The 21311-nt window shown below is 35.0% G+C and overlaps 1 protein-coding gene across 1 annotated transcript; it reads right to left on the bottom strand.

The window, feature by feature from the left end:
* Nucleotides 1–5043: 5043 nt before the first annotated feature.
* LOC138148099 (nucleoplasmin-3-like) lies at nucleotides 5044–5478 on the bottom strand. The gene has a single exon (XM_069070715.1). The coding sequence runs from the start codon at nucleotides 5476–5478 to the stop codon at nucleotides 5044–5046; it is 435 nt and encodes a 144-aa protein (XP_068926816.1).
* Between the last annotated feature and the right edge of the window lie 15833 nt (nucleotides 5479–21311).

Genomic DNA, 21311 nt, shown 5'->3' with positions numbered 1-21311 from the left:
GCAGCAAAAGCAGTTCTTAAAGGAAGTTTTATATCCCTGAAGGTATTCATGAATAAAATAGAGGAAATGGAGGTCAATAAATTGGGCATGCAACTGAAAAAGTTAGAAAAATAACAAAATGGAAATCCCTAATCAAATACTAAATTAGAAATAATGAAAACCAAAGGAGAAATGAATAAAATTGAAATTAAGAAAACTATTAAATTAATAAATAAAAATAAGAGCTGGTTTAATGGAGAAACCAATAAAATGGATAGACAGTTAATAAAAAAGAAAGAAGAAAACCAAATTATGGCTATCAAAAATGAAAAGCATGAATGTACATCCAATGAAGAGAAAATTAAATCAATATTTAAGAATTATTTTGGCCAATTGTATGTATATAAATTTGACAATTTAGTGAAATGGATGCATATTTGCAAAATATATATATATATATGTTGCCCAGAAAAACTGAAGAGGAAGTAAATGACTTGTATAGCCACATCTCAGAAAAAGAAATTGTACACACCACCAATGATCTCCCTAGGAAAATATCTCCAAGGCCAGATGGATTTACTGGGAAATTCAATCAAACCTTTAAAGAACAATTGATTCCAATATTTACAAACTATTTGGGAAAACTAGAAAAGAAGGAGTCCTACTAAATTCTTTTTATGACATGAATATGGTAGTGATTCCTAAATCAGGAAGAGATAAAACAGAGAAAGGAAATTATACACCAATTTCTCTCATGAATATAGATGCAAAAATTTTAAATAAAATATTAGCAAAAAGACTAAAGCAACTTATCACAAGAATAATACACTTTGGTCAGATAGGATTTGTTCCAGAAATGGAAAGATGGTTCAATATTAGGAAAACTATAAGTATAATTGGTCATATCAACTACAAAATTTTAAGATGCCATATGATTTTGTCAATAGATGCAGAAATGGCTTTTGACAAAATACAACATTCACTCATATTAAAAACCCTAGAAAGTTTAGCCAAAAATGGAGTCTTCCTTAAAATAATAAGTAACATCTATTTAAAACCATAAACAAGTATTATACATAATGGGGATAAGCTAAAAGCATTTCCAATAATAACAAGGGTGAAACAAGGATGCTCACTACCACCCTTTTTTTTTCAATTTGTTACTAGAAATGTTACCAGTAGCAATAAGAAAAGAAAAATAAATTGAAGGAATCAAATTAGAGACTAAGCTATCATTCTTTGTAGATGATATGATGATATACTTAGAGAATACTGGAGAATCAAGAAAAAAATACTTGAGATAATAAACAAATTTGGCAAAGTTGCAGGATATAAAATAAACCTCCATAAATCCTTGGCCTTCCTATATTTCTAATGAAATCCAGTAGCAAGAGATATAAAGAGAAATCCCATTTAAAGTTACTGTATATATTATAAAATATTTGTCAATCTACTTGCCAAAATAAATGCAGGAACTATGCAAACACAACTACAAAACACTTTTTCCACAAATCAGTTCAGATCTGACTAATTGGAAAGACATCAGTTGGTCATGGCTGTGTTGAGCCAATATAATAAAAATGACAATTTAATCTAAATTAAATTACATATTTAGTGCCATACTAATCTATTTACTATAAAATTACTTTAAAGAGCTAGAAAAATAGTAACAAAATTCATTTGGAAGAACAAAAGGTCCATACTATCAAGGGTGAAAAGAAATGCTAGGGAAGGTGACATAGCCATGCCAGATTTTAAACTCTATTATAAAGCAGGAGTCATCAAAACTACTTGGTACTGATTGAAGAATAGAGTAGAGAATCAATGGAATAGGTTGGGTACACAAGACTTAACAGTCAATGACTATAGTCATCTACTGTTTGATGAACCCCAAACCCCAGCTTCTGGCATAAAAAATCATTATTTGACAAAAACTGTTGGAATAAATAGAATATAGTATGGCAGAAATAGGCCATAGACCAATATCTAACAGTATACCAAAGTCATGTATAAATGGGTGAACCAACTAGGGACAGCAAGGAATAATTTACCTGTCAGATATACAGAGAAGGAATGGTTTTATGGCCAAGTAACAATTAGAGAGCTTTATGTAATGCTAAATGGATAATTTTGATTACATTAAATTGAATATTTTCTGTACAAATAAATCCCTTCAAAGATTAACAAATTAACACATTAAAAATATTAAGAGGCAAGTGCAAAATTGTAAAAGATTTTTTACAACCAGTGTCCTTATAAAGTCCTCATTTCTAATATATACAGAGGATTGAATCAAATCTATAAGAATCCAAGTCTTTCCACAATTGATAAATGGTCAAAGGATATGAACAGGAAGTTTTCAGAGGAAGAAATTAAAGATATCTATAACCATTTGAAAAAAAATGCTCTAAATCACTTTTGATTAGAGAAATGCAAATCAAAAGAACTCTGAGGTACCAAATCTCACCTATCAGATTGGCTAAAATGACAAAACAGGAAAATAATACATGCAGGAAAGGATGAGTAAATATTGGAACACTAATGTATTGTTGGTAGAGTTGTGAACTGATTCAACCATTCTGGAGAGCAATCTGGAACTATGCCCAAAGGGCTATCAATAAGTGCATAACGCCCTTTGGCACAGCAATGCCACTTCTAGAGTTGTATTACAAAGAGATCATAGAAGTGGGAAGAGTCCCCATATGTACAAATATATTTGTAGCAGCTCTTTTATTGGTGGCAAAGAATTGGAAATCAAGGGGATGCCCATCATGGGGTGATGGCTAAACATGTTGTGATACATGAATGTAATGGAATACTTTTGTGCTTTAAGAAATAAGGAGCAGATGGACTTCATAATAGCCTGGAGAGACTTGGACAAACTGATGTTGAGTGAGAAGAGCAGAACATGGAGAAATTTGTATGCAGTTAGAGACGCAACATATTTGTGAAGATCAACTTTGATAGATTGGGCTTCTTTCAGAAATACAAGGTTATATAACAACTCCAAAGGACTCATTATGAAAGAGATGTTCACATCCAGAGACAGCACTACTGAGTTTGAATGCAGATTGAAGCAAACAACCTGCTCTCTTTCTTTTTCTTGTTTTTTTTTTTCTCTTTCCTACTGTTCGTCATTTTTTTTTTTACAAACAAACTAATGTTTAATATGAAGGTATTTGCAGATTTTGTATTTGATTGTATGCCACCATGGGGCTGGGGAGAAGTGGAAAGGGGAGAAAATTTGAATCTCAAGGGATTGTGGAACTGAATCTTGTAAACTAAAAGCAAACAAATTAATTAATTTTTAAAAATCTTTGTCCATCTGCAGGAAAAATAATATATTTGCATCAATTATAAATCAGGCAGTTATTTGGTTGATATATGATGAGTGTTAAGTATGAAGATATTTAAGATTGCAGACAGTTGCTGTTTACCTTTAAGTGACTGAATGAAGCTCAATCAAAAATAACAAGTTTTAGTCTGACAGTTCTGAGTAAAACTTTGACAATATAAATAAAAATATGAAACATTGCAATCATTTGCAAGAAAAAAGGTAGGTGCTTCTTTAAAGATTAAATTCAAATATGTAAAAACTTGACATTTTGCGGCCAGGTTAATAGAATTTCCATATTGAAATTTAACAGTAATTTAATTGCAAAAAAAAAAAAAAGTCCAAAAGTACTAACAGTATGACTTATGGCAAGAATTTCTCAAGTTATTGTAGTGGGGAATGATGAAAATTACTCATGTTAATTCCCTGAGTCAAAATATTTTTCAAATGTGGTAATATATGCCATTTGATGTTTATAGACCATGTTACCCAGAAGTTACCCAAGTTTTGAATTATTAAATATTATAGATATTTTTATTTCATTTGTATAAATAACACTGAATGACTTTTATCAGACTGTAATTATTTCTCTCACAAATGATAATGATGGATAAAATGTTAACTATGTAGATTAAATTTAAAAGTGTTTTTTGCATACATTCCCCACCCCCACTCAGAAACCTGGCTGTTAAACATTTTCTAGTACACTACTGGGTATACTTAAGATGCAATATGCGATACCATCCATCTGGATAATAAATAATTGGGAATCATATAAATTAAACTGGTAAAGAGGGTTACAACCATAATAAAAGTATGGAAAATGCTAGACTAAGGAGTTTAGACTTTATCCTCTTAGCAATGGTAAGTCATTGAAGACATTTGATGTGGGTTGTGACATTGTCCAACATATACATTGAGTACATAAGTTATCAGTGGGGTATAGGATGGAAATCAGGAGTGTGATAAAAAAATGTCTTGGAGTCAGAAAAGTTTTGTTTAATCCCGTTTTCTAGCATTACCATCTAGGGAGGCTGATGAATACATTTATCCCCTAGAAGCTTCAATTTCACTTTCCTCATTTGTAAAATTAAGGTTATAATCAATAGATTCTGCTTTAAAATGATAACTGTGAAGGCTTCTAATAAGAAGGGTAAGACATACAAATGGAAGCAGAGCTAAGGAAGATCTTGGGGGGGGGTGATAACTATAATTCTATGTGCAGTAGATAGAGCACAGGGTGTGGAATTTGGAGGGCCCAAGTTCGAACCTGGCCTCAGAAACATGCTAGCATTGTGACCCTGGGAAAGTCACTTGCTTTGTCTATCTCAATTTTTGTATCTATAAAATAAGAGGGAGAAGTAATTGGCCTAAAGCATAGAGGTCTGGGGGGAAGAGGGTGAGGGAAGTAGGGCTTGTCCTGGGATATTATCCCACTCTATATACTGGGACTTCAGGATGGAGTTCTGCTAGGGGGTAAGAAAGGTCGTTTCTTCTCTTTCTCCCAATGACCTGTTCTGGAACGTATTCTCTTGCATATAAGAAATCAAGAAAAGCATAAAAAAACACTTTTGAAACATCCAGGAGAAATAGGACCATGTGAGTAGGAGGGAGAGACAGCTGTTGGCCTTTGCCAGTTATAGCCTCCCCTGCCACTTCTTGGCAGGCAGAACGAGCAGCAGATTTGGGTCCCTGTCCTCAGTCTCATCCTCTTCTGAGAGTTTACTGAATTACATAGACACAATCTGGTGCCTCGCAGTGACATGCACAGGGACAGAGCCAGACTTCAGGTGGAAAGTCACAGGAGGCTGGAGTGGGAAGTCACCTAGGCTGAGTGTAGGCTGGCAGGACAGTTTTAGGTTGGCCAGTGGCACAGCAACTTTCTCATTGTCATGGTTTTGGGACATCACCTCCACAACATTGCACTCCTCCTTGGCATCTTCTGTGAGGAAAAGCATGGTCAGTGCCAGCACATGCTCCGTGTTGTCCTCCTCCTTCACCTGTAAGGTATAGGACCTAGCCTGCCTGGACTGCTCACAACCCAAGAAGAAGCTGTTGATATGGACAGGGCCCAGGTTCCATAGCCTCAGTGCTCCCATGGTGCCCCCATTCCGGGCCCGGCTTCCCTGTGCCTGGAATGCCAAGGAGGCTGAGGTGGCAGCCATGCAGCAGGGACCATCTACCTCTTTCCTTTTTTATATGAGATAATTTACCCCATTCTGTGTCTCCCTATCTCCTCTCATTATATTCCTCACTCACCTCTTAATATTGTTTTTAAAATGTCATCCCTTCCTATTCGATTGATCCTGTGCCCTTTGTCTATGTATACCTGTACACACACACACACATATATATATATATATATATATATATATGCAACACTCACATATATTCATATATATATATATATATATACACATTTATATTCCCTACAACTATCCTCATACTGAGAAAAGTTTCATAAGTTACAATTATAATTTTTTCATGTAAGAATGTAAATAGTTGAACGTTGATAAGTTCCTTATGCTTTCTTTTCCTTTGTTTATCTTCTCATGCTTCTCTTGCTTCTTGTATTTGAATGTCAAATTTTCTATCCAACTCTGTTTTTTCCATCAAGAATGCTTGGAAGTCCTCTATTTCATTGAACGACCATATTTTGCCCTGAAACTTTATACTCAGTTTTGCTGCATAGGTGATTCTTGGTTTTAATCCTAGCTCCTTTTACCTCTGGAATATCATATACCGAGCCCTTCTATCCCTGAATGTAGAAGTTGCTAAATCTTGTGTTATCCTGATTATGTTTCCACGATATTCAAAATGTTTCTTCCTGGCTGCTTGTAATATTTTCTCCTTGATCTGGGAACTCCAGAACCTGGTTATAATATTCCTAAGAGTTTTCTTTTGGGTATCTTTTTCAAGAGGTGATCAGTGAATTCTTTAAATTTCTATTTTGCCCCCTGGCTCTAAAACATCAGGGCAATTTTCCTTGAGAATTCCTTGAAGGATGATTTCTAAGTTCTTTTTATGATCATGGCTTTCAGGTAACCCAATAATTTTTAAATCATCTCTCCTGCATCTATTTTCCAGGTCAGTGGTTTTTCCAATGAGATATTTCACATTGCCTTCTATTTTTTCATTTGTTTGGATCTGTTCAATAGTATCTTGATTTCTCATCAAGTCATTAGCTTCCATTTGCTCCAATCTAATTCTGAAGTATTATCTACTTGAACTTTTGAAATTACTTTTTTCCATATGACAAAATCAGGTTTTTAAGGCATTCTTCTCCCCATTGGCTTTTAGGGACTCTTTTGCCATTTGAGTTAGTCTATTTTTAAGGCGTTATTTTCTTCAGTTGTGTTGTTGAATCTCTTTTTATTATTTACTTGCATCATTCTCATTTATCTTCTCTATTTCCTCCATTTCTCTTACTTGATTTTCAAAATCCTTCTTGAGCTCCTCCTTGGTCTGTAATAAATTCATATTTTTTCTTGGAAGCTTTTAATGCAGGAGTTCTGACTTTGTTGTCTTCCTCCCATTCCATGCTTGCCTCCTTTTTTTCCCCCAAAAGAGGAATCTAAGGTTTGATTGCTGTGTTTACTTTGCTACCTTTATTTGCTCTTGTTGCCATTAGTTACTAAATACTAAGTACTTGACTTTTGAGTTATTTGCCACAGTAGAGCTCTGCTTCCAGAAAGGAGAGCTTTGTTCCAAATTGCTGGTATTCTCCCAGCTTCTGGAGCTGATAGTTGGGTGCCCTCTCCACAGCCCCCACAAGCTCTAGCTCACTGATCACACACTCCAGGACCTCTACCCAACACAGTCATCAAGATCCAAGCAGGCTAAAGCAAGAAAATTTACCGTCTGAATGGTTGCTTGGTCCCCCTGCGATGTGCAGGCCAGGAGTAGCCAAGTGGAGGAATCTTCATGGCCACATCACCTTCACTGCTTCTCACCTTCTCACCCAGGGGGCAGTGGACAGACCGTGCTCTCAGTACCCCTGTTTCCACAAAGTCCTCACTGATCTTTAACTTCATCATTGGCATTGATGGGTGTATCAGCAATGCCATATTCACAATGCCTATGGAGATTACAAATATGCTGATATAATTATCCATTACAAAATACGTCATGTTTGCCATATGAGGAAATAAACTAGAAAATTTATTAAGATACCAAAAGACTGAGTCCCAAAACCAGAAAGTGAAAGCCATCAGAGTAGTTATGATATTGGCACAGGTAGATAAAGTAGAAAGCACCCACATTTTCAAGCCTTTAAAACAGAACAGGCTACCTCAAGCAAAGGTCCTCCTCTCTCCACACACAGCAACCACCCAGCGTCCTGGAAGCGCGCTCCCAGCAGCTCCGGCCCCTGGCAGTCCTCAGCAGGAGTCCTTAGCAGAAAGTCCTTAGCAGTCCTAACTCAAAAAGGGCTTCGCGCTGCCACTGCCTCTGCTGCTGCCGCCGTCACCACCACCGCCAGCCAACGCAGGAACGCTAGCTTGGCTTCCGCTTCCTCTTGCTCCGCCCCTTCCTGCTACATCAGCAAGTCCAACGGGGCATGGAAGATCTTTAAATCCCATAACCCTTACATTCGGCCCCAAGATCTTTCATGTCCCTTACTTGACAAAAATACAGTAGGAATAACTGGTGTCAACAAAATTTCACAACAATATAACAAGAATAGCAGACAATAAACACAGAAAACCATATTTTAGGGTGGCGCTTGAGCACAAGCTCCCCATCATTCCCCCCACCCCGAACAAATGGGGCCCCAAAATCTTGTGGTAAGGGGTGAAGATCTCTTCTTCTATGGCTACTTGCTGCTGAAATCGGATGTAGAGGCAATTAAAGATTCCCCTGTATTGGCTTGGTTTTCAAATTGATTGTATTAAAACCCAGAGTTTGTTAATCCCACCTGTGGGATGGGCTTGTTGATGTGAAAAGAAAGTCCTGAAGTGGGAGGAGCTGGTGATGTAGATTTGGAGAGACACAAGAGAGAGGCGGAAGATCTTTTTTGGTAGCAGCACCTCGTGGAGAGAGAGACTAAGAGAATTGCTGGTGGCCGCTTTGAATTGCCCTGGACTTTTGAGACCTGCCCCCTGAGCTGCCAAGGACTGAGGAGACATGGCTGTTTTGCTGGTACTTTGTCTGTCTGTTTTGATGTTATTTTGCCAGATTTGTCCATACTGTCCACTGGTGAGGGACAGCACTGTTGTTGCAGGGGTCTGGAGACTGTCCTGCAGACAGAGTGAATACTGTCCACTGGTGAGGGACAGTGCTGTTGTTGCAGGGGTCTGGGAGCCTTTCTGTTGGTTCAGAAGCCCTGAAGAAGGATTTTCTTGTTGTATGTTTACAGAAATCCTGGGAGAGGGCTTTGCTAATGTGTTCAGGGGTTCTAGGACTGTTCTACAGACAGAGGATAAATTCATGAAGGGACTGGCGATGTATCTTGTGGCTTTGCTAAGCCTTGTCTCCCCAGGAACTAAGATTGCTGAGAACTTGCCTCGTGTCAAGATGAAGAAAAGACCTCCATTTGGGTATTAAGTGCTGTGTTTAAACTTGATGTAACTCTGGGGTAGATTCAATTGTGATCCAGGGGTGGGGAACTTTTGACCTTGTGTTTGGAAACTAATCTCCATTTGAGAAGAGGGGCTTTGTGGTGGACTTAATTAAGGTATAGCCTAGGAGTGGAGAAGTATTTAGAACAGAGACTTTGTAATTGATTGAATGATTGGAAGGTCCTGGGGTGGGGTAGTACTTGGAGATTATTTAATCACACTTAGTAAATGCTGTATTTTGAATGATGTCATGTTTTGATCTTCTCTGTTCTGGGTTTGTTACTGAATAAAATAGAGAGCACCTATGCTGGTATTTTGAACCTGGGAAGTTGCCTTTCCTTGGCATTACATTACAATGGGCTAATAATTTTGGAAACTTGCACAGCTGCTGGTGATCCACTCTCATGAAGTCTGTTCCAGCCACTGCTGGTTGGAGCCACCCGGGGTCTGAAATTTAAGGCTCATAAGGGGCTGGGGTCGACTCGCTGCTTCATGTGATAGACCCTTCCTGTCTGCCTGCTGGTCTGCCTTGAGCAGGAGATTTGATTATCTCTGTCACTTTGTGAGTTCTAAAGCTCTAAAGTTTGTTCAGAGTCATATTTTATAGGCGTCTGAAGTGGTTATGGGGAGAGTTCATGGAGTTTTCCTGCTTCTATGCCACCATCTGCTCTCCACACCCCTCCATTTGGTTAAATTTTAAAGCAATTTATATTTTAAAATTTAAATAAAAAAAATTTAAGCATTAAAACTGTATCAATAGGATGTAAGGAAGGTTAACCAGTTAAAATGACAGAGAAGAGTTTATTTCAGTGTGAACAAACTAAAGATAGTAAACTGTCTTAAAATTCCAAAAATAGCACATGAAGGAAGGAGTGATAATTCATGTTAAATTTTACACATAGTATTTGAAAAACAAATCCTTTACTCACCCCTGTCCTTCAATACTCATATTCAATAAGTTGCCAATTTTCTTGGTCCTACCTTTACAACATCTCTTGTGTGTAATGCTCTATTCTTGTCTGGGTTCTTGTAATGCCATATGTAAGCAGCTTTCCAGAAGAATGCTAATGTGGACAGCTTTTAAGTTTCTGATTGCACAGTATAGTGAACACTTTATTTATTCCATAACAAATCATAGAAAACATTCACAGTAAATCAAAGTACAGCATTCACAATATTACATCTTATCATAGAAAAATAAAATATAGCATTCCCAACAACTTATCAAAGTAAATGGCCACATAGTTTCCACTACAGTGGTCACAAAGTTTTGAACAAATAACAATTATTTAGTAACTCAAGCATTCACCAAATCCTTAATTCAATCACAGGGTACAATAGTCAACATTTTCCACTCATGGGGCATACTAGGTAAAAATCAATTACTTATTCAGTCCTCAGTCACTAAGTTTAATCATTTAGTCAATCAATCATCCTTCATAACTCACTGTTCAATAATCAGAAAAAAACAGACCCTCCACCCCTAGGTCACTAATAAATTATAATCTTATTAATCAATACACAGTATCCAAGTAAAGTCTTCTTTCAGCTTGACTCAGCGCAGTCCCTCAGATTCCCTGGATCACCTTCCATGGTCCCAGAACCTACCTGGATTCACCAAACTGTCACCTTGCTTCAAAGGCAGATAGCTCCCAGTTCCTTGTCCAGATCTCTGTGCAGTTCCTGCTCCACATTGGAGCTCACAATGTCTGGCCCATCTCAAATACTTCACAGTCCCTATTCCCTGCAGGTCAAGGCTTAACAAAGCCAGCAACAGATTCATGCAATATACCAGCATCACAGTCGTGCTTCCTCAGTTTTTGGCAGCTCTGGCTGGCTTTTGGAAATCCACAGCCACCTCACAACTCTGGCTGGCCCACAGAAATCTTCAGTAGCTCTGGCTGGCTCTCATACTTATCAAAAGTTTTAGCTGGTTCCCGGAATCAAAATCACTTCATCCAGGTTCTCTAAATCAAAATTATCCTCTCCAGCCTTTAGGGCCTTTCCTCTTCAGCCTCCTTGGTTCCTTTTCAGATTGCCTCGTGGCAGAAGTTTCTGCCTCCACAAAGCCTACTCCAAGAAGATATAATTCTTTCTCCTTATATACACATAAAATTATCTACTTTCTGTTTCATCCAACCCCTTCCTGTCACATCACAAACAGGGGTTCATACCTTCTGTTTCTTTCACAGAGGTTTCATTAGTTACTAAGTGCTAAGTACCTGCTTATGTGCCAATAGAAATAGGGGTCTTCAAATTCAAATTACATTATTATTATTATTATTATGGTCCTCCACTCTTCTTGCCTGGACTCTTATAATAGTTCATATTTGGCTTTCTTGCCTCCAATTTCTCTGGTATCCTCTCTGTTTTCTCCACAGGTACAAAAATATTATTCCAAAATTTCAAGTCTGAGTAAATTACCTCTATACTAAAAAAAAAAAAAAACAACCCTTTGAGGCTTTTCTATTGCCTTTTGGATAAAAGACAAAATTTTGAGTCTAGAATTTAATCTTCCACAATCTGGTTCCTACCTACCTCTTTCTAGTCTTGTTACAAGTTCTTCCTCTTCATGTATTCTCATGTCTAGTCAGACCTTTCTGCTTGTTCTACCCTGTACATCAATGTTTATATAGCATCCTACTTTCACTTTATAAAATTGCTACCTTCTTTCAAAGAAGTTTTGCTGATATCCTTCTTCTGACATTATATTTTTGCTCTAAAATTATTACCATACTGTCTTCTTTAAAACATTCTTTATGATTTTGCATGCATGTGTATATACATGTATGTATATATTCACATATGTTACATATAAATGCATATTTAAGTGTCGTTCTCATTGACCATATTTTTCTTTCATTTTTCTCTTCCTTGCACAATGCTGTGCATAGAACAGCCACTTAAATTAAAAGTTCACAGACTCAGATTAAAGTAAAATAAATAAAAGCCATAACAATTTTATTATTAAAAAGTCATTCATGACTTTTGAGAAAATTGTTTCTGGGCAGGAGTGAAAGCAGAAATAAGATGGCAATGGTTTGAAGACTGAGTTGGTTTTTAAAAACTGGAAACAATAATTTCTTTTCAATAGCTTAACAGTAAAAATTGTGGAAATCTTTAAAGTTGGACCAACTCACACTTTAAAATCTCGCATTCAAGTACAGATATACATTTCAATTTGTTCTGCATTTCGGAATTTGCATACATTTTTTAAATTAAAACGGTGGAGTTAGGAGGACCTGAAGTCAAATCCAGTGTCAGACACTTGACACTTACTAGCTATGTGACTTTGGGCAAGTCACTTAACCCCAACTGCCCTCAAAAAAAAAAAAGGCAAAAAAAATAAAATGGTTGCTCTGGAGTTTATTTAAGTGGTTGATATTAGTAAAAAAAAAAAAGTAAGCTAGGATTTTTGTCCATATATACTTGACCACAATACTAAATTCCCTAATTAAATGTCCTAACACATGATTAAATGCCCTAAAAAGAAGCCTGCTGTGTCCCTGACACCTTTGGTGTTCAGTCAGATGTTTGTTTTATTTTTTTTCTATATCCGTGCTTCAATTTAGATATGTGATGAAATTCAAGGATTATTTAAAGGGCCTTTCTTATCAGGATAAACTGTAATCTTATAGAATTATAAATTTCATACACTATTAAAATCTGATTTATTTATACTATGTTATTTATACTTCAAGTGTAAGAAATCTTCTTTAACATTGTACTTAGGAGTATTTCTGAGGTGACCCTTTGAAATTGGAAGCCTCAGTAAATCCCCCCAAAGGCACTTCCTGAGTGAAGCAAAATTGACATTTTTCATGGTCCCAGAAAAGCTCACAGCTGGTCAGACTATATCACCTCATGACATAGAAATTAAAGGAGTGATTTCTAATATCCCTCACAAGAATAGAGTTCTCATTTTTAGACTCAGCAAAATAAAGGAAGCACACATAAAATAAATGAAATCTGAAGATAAGGTGAGACACATCAAAACCTAATTAGGTTATAGACAGTTAAACAGACATCAACAAACTATAGTTTTTGTGTCCATCAGTTTCTAAGGCATTCCTACCATTAGAAAATCTCAACTTCAGGAGATTGTCAGTATATTACTCTGGTTCTTTTCTGAAGACCTGAAATCTAAGATGGAAACAAGTATCATTCCATCTGGATATCTGGGTCATATATTTTGTTTTCATTTGAAAGCTAGACATGCTCCTTTTATAGTAAGTTGAAACAAAGGAAGACCATGGGCATTTCATCAAATAACAAGGAATTCGTTTCCCAGTTATATGTCATGTGGGTTTCACTCAATGATAAGGTAGTCTTTTATGGCAACTTATAATGTACTATTAATTAGGTTCTTACAGAGACTGTATACCTAAAGACTTCAGTCAGTCAACTACTTAACTGTTCTGACTGTGGGGGCAGGGGACTTTCTCCGAAGAATTACTCAAACATGTTGACAGCTATAAATAATGCTAATATTAATGTCCCCCAATCCCAAAAAATATCCAGGATTATTCCTTTGTCATATTTTCATGTTGGAAGTTATGTGGCTCTTTGGTTTTCAAGTCCTTCTTGGAGACTATCTTAGTTCTAGGAATCCAGGTTTGATTCTTTAGGTTGATCATCATAAAATAATACTGTTCAACAAAAATTGTCCAACTTTTGAGTTCAATATACCAAGTTATTTCAACATATTGGGTATACTAATTAAAAGGTAAAAGATGAAATACAAAAGAAGAACTATCATTATCACTATAGGTATTTAGGGTCTGCACAACAGACAATAACAGCAAGCAAATTGGAACACAAGAACTATGAGTGTTCAGCTGCATTATGAATCATGTCATCAGTAGCTGACAGTGGAGCATGGTCACCAAAAAAAAAAAGGTATGGGCAAGTGAAAGCAAAAGCATGGAAGAGATTAGCAAAAGTAATGCAGTTGGTAGAGTTGAGATCAAATATTCACCTATGATACCTTTTGAGAAACAGATCTCTTGCAATTATGTTCATCAGTGTCAGAGACTTTTTTGATACTAATAAAGTTTTAAGCCACCCTTCCCTTCCCAATTGTGCTAGAGAAGATTATTGCATAGGGGAATCATTGAAATTCTATGGGGTTACTCATGCAACTTCTCATGTTCTAGGGAGTGTTTTGCCCAAGGTGTGTATTGTTTCCCCCCTCATTAATATATATATATATATATATGTAAATATATTACTTTTATTTTAAAACGTTCAGTTCTGCAATCCCTGGAGTTCCAAATTTTCTCCCCCTTCTTCTCCTCCCCCCACTCCCAAGGCAGGATGCAATTAAATACAGGTTTGATAAATACCTTCACATTAAACATTAGAAATTCTGTAAAGAATGATTATAGCCAATGGAGTGAAAAATGAGAAAAAGAAACAAAACAAAATAAAATACAAAAGAGAGAGAGAGAGAGCAAATAGTTTGTCTCAATCTGCATTCAAACTCTGTAGTTCTTTCTCTGGACGTTGATATTCCCTTTCATCGTGAGTCTTTTAAAGTTGTCTTCAAACCTTGAATTTCTCAGAGGAGCCTGTTCTATCAAAGTTAGTTGTTACAATACGATGTGTCTGCAATTGTGTACAACATTCTCCTCGTTCTGCCCTCCTCACTCAACATCAGTTTATATGTCTCTCCAGGATATTATCAAGTTCATCTGCTCCTCATTTCTTATAGCACAATAGTTTTCCATTATATTCCTATGCAAGTTGTTTAGCCCTTCCCCTTTGATTTCTGATTCTTTGCCACCACTAAAAGAGCTTCTATAAATATTTTTTGTACATATGGGTCCTCCTCCCACATAAATGATCTCTTTGGGATCAGCTCTAGAAGTGGTAGTGCTGTGTCAAAGGGTTTGCACATTTTTATAGCCCTTTGGGCATAGTTCCAGATAGCTTTCCAGAAAGGTTGTATTGATTCACAACTCCCCCAACAATGCATTAATATTACAATTTTTTCACATCCACTTCAGTATTTATCATTTTCCTGGATTGTCATCTTAGCCAATGTGACAGGTAAGATGTGGTACCTCAGAATTGTTTTGATTTGCATGTCTCTATTCAATAGTGACAGAGTATTTTTCATATGCTTATAGATATATTTTATTTCTTCCTCTGAAAACTGCCTGTTCATATCTTTTGACCATTTATCAAATGGGCAATTATGTGTATTCTTATAGATTTGACTCAGCTCTCTCTATATTTTAGAAATGAGGACTTTATCAGAGACAGAGGTTGTAAAACATTTTTTTCCCGATTATCTACTTTCCTCCTAATCTTGGTTACATTGGGTTTATTTGTACAAATATTTTTAATTTAATGAAATCAAAATTATCAATTTTGCATTTCATTATTCACTCTGTTTGGTCATAAAATCTTCCTTTCCCCATAAATCTGACAGCTAAATTTCTTACAGTATCAGCCTTATACCTAGATCATTTAGACTTGCTTTTAGTATACAGTGTAAGATATTGGTCTTTTCACAGTTCCTGCCATATTATTTTCCAGTTTTCCCAGCACTTTTTTTCAAATAGTGATTCCCTGTTCCAGAAGCTGGGGTCTTGGGCTTGTCAAACAGTAGATCATTAAAGTCATTGACCACTGAGTCTCTTGAACCCAATCTATTCCATTGATCAACTATTCCTCAACCAGTGTCAAGTAGTTTTGATAACTGGTGCTTTACAATACAGATTAAAATCTTGTATGGCTATGTCACCTTCCCTAGTATTTCTTTTCATTAATTCCCTTGATATTCTGGACCTTTTGTTCTTCTAGATGACTTTTGTTACTTTTTTTCTAGCTCTATAAAATAATTTTTGATAGATTGATTGGTATTTCCCCTTCATTTTAGCCTCTGTGTTTCCTTCACTTGTCTTGGGACGAGGATAGTGGCAGAAGATATCTTACTTTTTATTCATGGGAGAATAGGGACACCAGGCAATGGCACTAGCCAGTGGCTAACCTGTGGGTTAGAGGAAGGAGTCTGAAGACTGACACTAGTGTACCATATTGCTACAAGTGGTGGATATGAATAAGAATTTGCCCCACTTGTGCTTGAGTAATTATTCTCTTATCTTAAAGTATGGCTTTGCAAATAAGTATCTAAGTAATTCAGTAAACAGGAATTAATTATGTTATTACTATTTGCCTATCGCTGTGCTGAGGTAGGAATATAAACAAAAGCAAAAGCATTTCTATTGAACATATCTGAGCTTATTTTTCTCATAATCACCTTTAGGCAGTACTTCAATGTGCCATAGTAGTTTTGGAGATATAGGATTCTGTTCTAGAAAGTTTCCTGAAGTTCTAGAGTGCATTTTCCCCCTTTAAAGCAACATGGGAAGAGAGTGTTGTGGTAGGACTCCCTATGCTGCCTACCTTGTGATCAGAGTGGTATAGATGCAGGGATCTTCAACACAACTGTCTCCATCATATGAACAAGGCTTAGCTATAAATGCCTTAAAAATCAGGGACTTTTCTTTCTCATCCATTGAAGTCATTTCTTTTTGCTTCATCAGTAAATAATATTCAGACTCTTTAAAGAAACCAGAAGATTATTGATATCTTATTAAAACATGAAATGCTCATTATCTGTGGCTAAATCTCATGAGGGGAGAAATCAATTCCCCAATTTCATACATGTTTTAAAAAGTGACTTCTTTTGTTTTACATTACCTATATTATCCAATATGTCTCTTCCAATTCCTCTTCCCAGATACATATACCTTGACTTTTTTAAAAAAAGTTTTTAAAAAAAAATTGCTAAACTTACTAACACGTAAAGCAAGCATTACATTATATTCTTCGCAAGACATTAGCAAATTGGTAAATTATGGAAGAAGGTACCTTTTTATATCTCTTCTTTGGTAACACATTGATTTAATATAATTTTATGGTATTCAGCTTGTATTGTGTTTTTGGTTCTTCTTTCCACTTAAATCATTATAGTAATGGCAAGTATTGTTGTCCTGGTTCTGGCTGCTGCACATTACACCATTTCATGTATGTCTTTGCAAATTTCTTTAAATTTCTGCTATTCATTATTTTTCATAGCACAATAAAATCCCATCTTTATAATACCTTTAAAAGTCAGGCTTTATCTTTGCAACAATCAAACGTTTATCCATAAAGGAAAAATAAAGTCTTCTAGGTTTTTGGTATTGAACAAATTTAACCCTCAGAAGATTAGTTGAACATTCTGATTTGGGTCTCAATGTTTTCACATCAAGGAACTGTCCTATTTTTCAAAGGTAATCCCATGCAGATAATCACAGATTCACTGAAAGATTATTCCATTTAAAAAAATCTCTGTTTTCATTAGTATGTTAGGTAATATGGAAGACAAAAACATGCATAAGATTCATTGTCTTGTGAAAATAACATTCTAATACTAGAGGAAAGGATATTTGAATTTGCAGGAATATTATAAAATATGGTACAACACAGTACAGTTCATGTGTGTGGTAAACACACACTCACATTTACAAAAACACATACACACACCCACACACACTTCCTCTAAGATTTCAGAGGAAGAACATATCCCCTATCACATTTTCTCTTTTTAAGAAATCAGTTTTAACTTAGTTGACTAGGGAAGGCCATTTTCAGGAAATAACACTTGAAATTAGCCTTAATTAATGATTAGAAATTTCATAGATTTTGACAAATAAGGAGACTATTTCATGTTGACTAATGGGCCTAAATCAAAATATGGGGACATAAAATTTCACAGCATATTTAGGAGTATTCACATTTTTTTTTGTTCTTTCTGCTCAAAGAGAAAAAAAATGGCATCATAACATTGGGGTCAATGTACAGTGTGTTCAGTTATAACTGATTATACCAATAGAGATCAGGCACAAATAGTCCATGTGACCTCTATGCACATGGAAGAAAAATGGACAATTATGCCGGAAATGGGCCAAAACATGGGGATCCTTAAATGCCATTTATCCTTGGAAACAATTGAAGGCTTTTGACCATGAGAGTGATAAAATATTGAAATAAATGTCTTGCTGTGCAACAGAAAGATTAGGGTACACTTCTTATGTTAAAAATGTCATGTGATGATTTGTTATGAGTATAAAAAGGAAAGAGGGCAGGTATATATAGTAAAATCCTTCACAAAAACTGTTCATTCAAGCATTTTTGAAAAACAATTCTGGATATCTACAAGTAATCACCCTTATATAATATCCTGTAAGCAAAATACTAAATCATTTATCTTCCTTTTACTGCACATAAATCAAATACAAAATAGAAACTCATTAGAGTTGAAGTAATATTGTTCAGAAACATAATTGGGGTGAAATGTCAAAATTTAAGAACTGCTTTCAGGAAGAAACTGTAATAAACATCTATCAACATGAAAAGAAAAAAAATAGATAATATTAACATAGATAAAAAATAAAAGATAAATGAACAAGTAATGAACTTAATCCCAAAACAGCAATATGCCTATATGAATAACTATAAACAGGAGATGAAATGAAGAGGAATTTATTTTAACTCTGAATAATCAATCAAAGGACAAAAAAGGGGAGAAAATTGCCTAACTAATTTGAAATGACACAATGCCCTTCAGCATCTGATAGGGTCCATAAGTCAAGGTTGATGATATAAATTACTATTCCCTTAGACCACTTCATGTGAAATATATAATTGCTTTCATATAGATGATATCTTTGAATATATTCATTAAAATAAAATATATTCTTGTCATGTTTGCAGCTCTCTAACACTCCTTTCTAACACATTAATTCTTTTAGGTCACTGTGTTACCATTCAGTAAATTAGAACTAGTAGTTTAGTAAGCTAAACTGTTCCCCAGTGACCTGAAAGAGTTAATGTACCTTCTAATGTGTTTAACAGCTGTCTGACTGATCAAAAAGTGCTGTAAAAACCACATAAATTTCAGCTTCTGGCCATAAGCCATTCTTTTAGAGCAGTTTTTAGCTATTTTTTTCTATAATGAAGAAGGCATTCAGAGTAATTAAATAGAAAAGCTATATATTGTGTTCTTAGTTCTCTAGATCATCTTAGAAGTTACATTCATTCAGAGATTTGTAGTTTCAGCAACAACCTACTGCTCTTGCTATATTAGCCAGTCCTGAACACAAGGTAAAGCAGATAATAGATATCCTTAGAGCAGGTTTTCACACATAGTGAGTGTTTGATAAATGTAATTACCTAATTTTGTTTGTTGTTGGGTTATACATGTATATTTATTTTTATGTGTTATTTATACCTTTACACTTGCTGCCATGACATGCCACTCACTGATTTTTTAGTGAAGAGTATGAACCTTCAGATAATTTTTGGTAAAGATCACACTATTTCGATTAGTATCAGCAAATGGAAAAATGAGGCCTTCAAAGCTAATCCATGCAATGCACCATCTGTAATTATTATTTCCCTATGCTTTCTAAAATATTCTAAATATATGGGAAATTAAATTTCAATAAATAAAAAGAAATGCCATTTAATAAATATTCTATACCTTGTACATTAGAAGATATTGATGTGGTAAAAAGATCACTAATTAAATTTGGGGGTGTAAGAGCAAAATATTGATATTATCACCCATGAAAACAAAATCAGATGGTACACAGAAAACATTTTCAATAGAAAATAGAATGGTATTTAAATTAGTTGGATCAAATTAAAGTAATTAATGTAGGTAAGGGGAATGGAATAATCACTTATAAAGTGCCAACAATGTGTCAAGCACAGTACTAAATGCTTTACAAATATTAAGTTATTTAATCTTTATAACAACTTTGTGAGTTAGGTGCTGTTATTCCCATTTTATAGCTGAAGAAACGAAGTAGAAGACATTAAATGACCAGCCTAGATTCCCATAGCTAGTAAGTGCTGAAGCCAAATATGAACTCATCAGCCTGACTCCAGGCCCAGCATTCTATCAAATGTATTTCATAATTACCTCTACATATGCAATACATTTTAATACTTGTACATCTTTTTTATATAAAATAGGTTCTCAATATGCTGCAACCATTTACTTTACATGTTTTGGCATGGAGTTCTCAAGATTTAAAGATATTCTTTAATTTTTCTTGAAACCTCAATTTTATAACTTTGGAAATTAAGTATAACTTTGATAATATAATCCATTTTTTTCCAATTATAGCTTTGACTACAGTAAATATGTTTTCAATAAAATTTGTCTTTTTCAAGTACCTAGACCACTGAATTGTGTTTATCTCAATCTAATACATCAGTTCCTTAAACTCTCACTACTTCTGGCATGGTCAAAGTTCACTTCAATTCCATCTTCAATTAAAAATGTCTTTAAATCCATAAAATTTCTCCTTTCCTTTGTATCAATGTGTTTATCATAGTTTATATATATATATATATATATATATATACATATATATACACACACATCATAGTTTATATATAGTTATCAAAGTTTATCATAGTTCATCATTCCCTCACTTGGAAAAAGAAGTTCAGGCAGACTGGTAGTAAAAAAAAAAATCTACTTTTTTGGTTGCTTGAATGTTTTACAACCTCAAGATTCCAACATATCATAGGCTTACCTGGATATATGACAATCATTTCAGTATAACCTTGAATGTAGGAGTGATTTTTGTCAGTAAAATTAGTGTCTTCTAATCTTCAGCATTTTTTATTGCTTAGCTCATGAGAAGTATTTTTGTTGTTGTTGTTGTTGTTGTAACTATTTCTATGTGTTTTTATCAAAAGTTAGCAGATGAATTTTTTTATCCCTTAAACTGGTCTTCTCAATGTTTCTCCAACTTCAAAATATTCTACATGTGAGAACAATCAGTAACATGCCTTTAGAGGCCAATTCACTCTGAAGGTTCTGTTGTGCTGAAGATTAATTAAGATATTTTGTAGCTGATCTTTTTTTAGTTCTTGGTATTATTCTTTTCATTTTCACCTCACTTTTCTTTTATTGTACTCCTCATTCTGTTTCGTTGTGAGCTTCAATGATCTTTGAGAAATTCATTCTAGGATTGTCTCCATGCACTTTGTAGTTTAACATATTGACACACAGGACATGAAAATGTCTTTCCACTCTACTTTCTGTCTAACATCACAATTATCCTACACCCTGTCAGGTCTAGGTTCTCAAGAAAGGACAACTGACATAAATTTACAATTAAATTCTTTCATTCTTCTAAGGATAGTTTTGTTGTGGGGGATTATGATCCCTCTACCTACAACTGTAGATCATGCTTCAATAAAAAAAAATAAAACATGAAAATTACTCAGCAACTTAGAAAGTGTACACATTAGAATATATATATATATATATATAAAAACAACCTTAACTAACATCTATTATCTCTTGCTCCTACCCTCTCCTAGTCAAATGAAAATAAACACCTAAAGTTCTTGCAAAATATGCA

Source organism: Petaurus breviceps, unplaced genomic scaffold (genome assembly GCF_028583685.1).
Source record: "Petaurus breviceps papuanus isolate PSGF00001 unplaced genomic scaffold, PetGlider_PUasm1.0 90822, whole genome shotgun sequence".
Classification (NCBI taxonomy): domain Eukaryota; kingdom Metazoa; phylum Chordata; class Mammalia; order Diprotodontia; family Petauridae; genus Petaurus; species Petaurus breviceps.
The sequence above is the reverse complement of the archived record's forward strand: the minus strand, read 5'-3'. Positions and strand labels throughout refer to the sequence as shown.

Excerpts from the sequence above, each read along its gene's own strand:
- LOC138148099 (XM_069070715.1), bottom strand. The coding sequence starts at position 5,478 with ATGGCTGCCACCTCAGCCTCCTTGGCATTCCAGGCACAGGGAAGCCGG.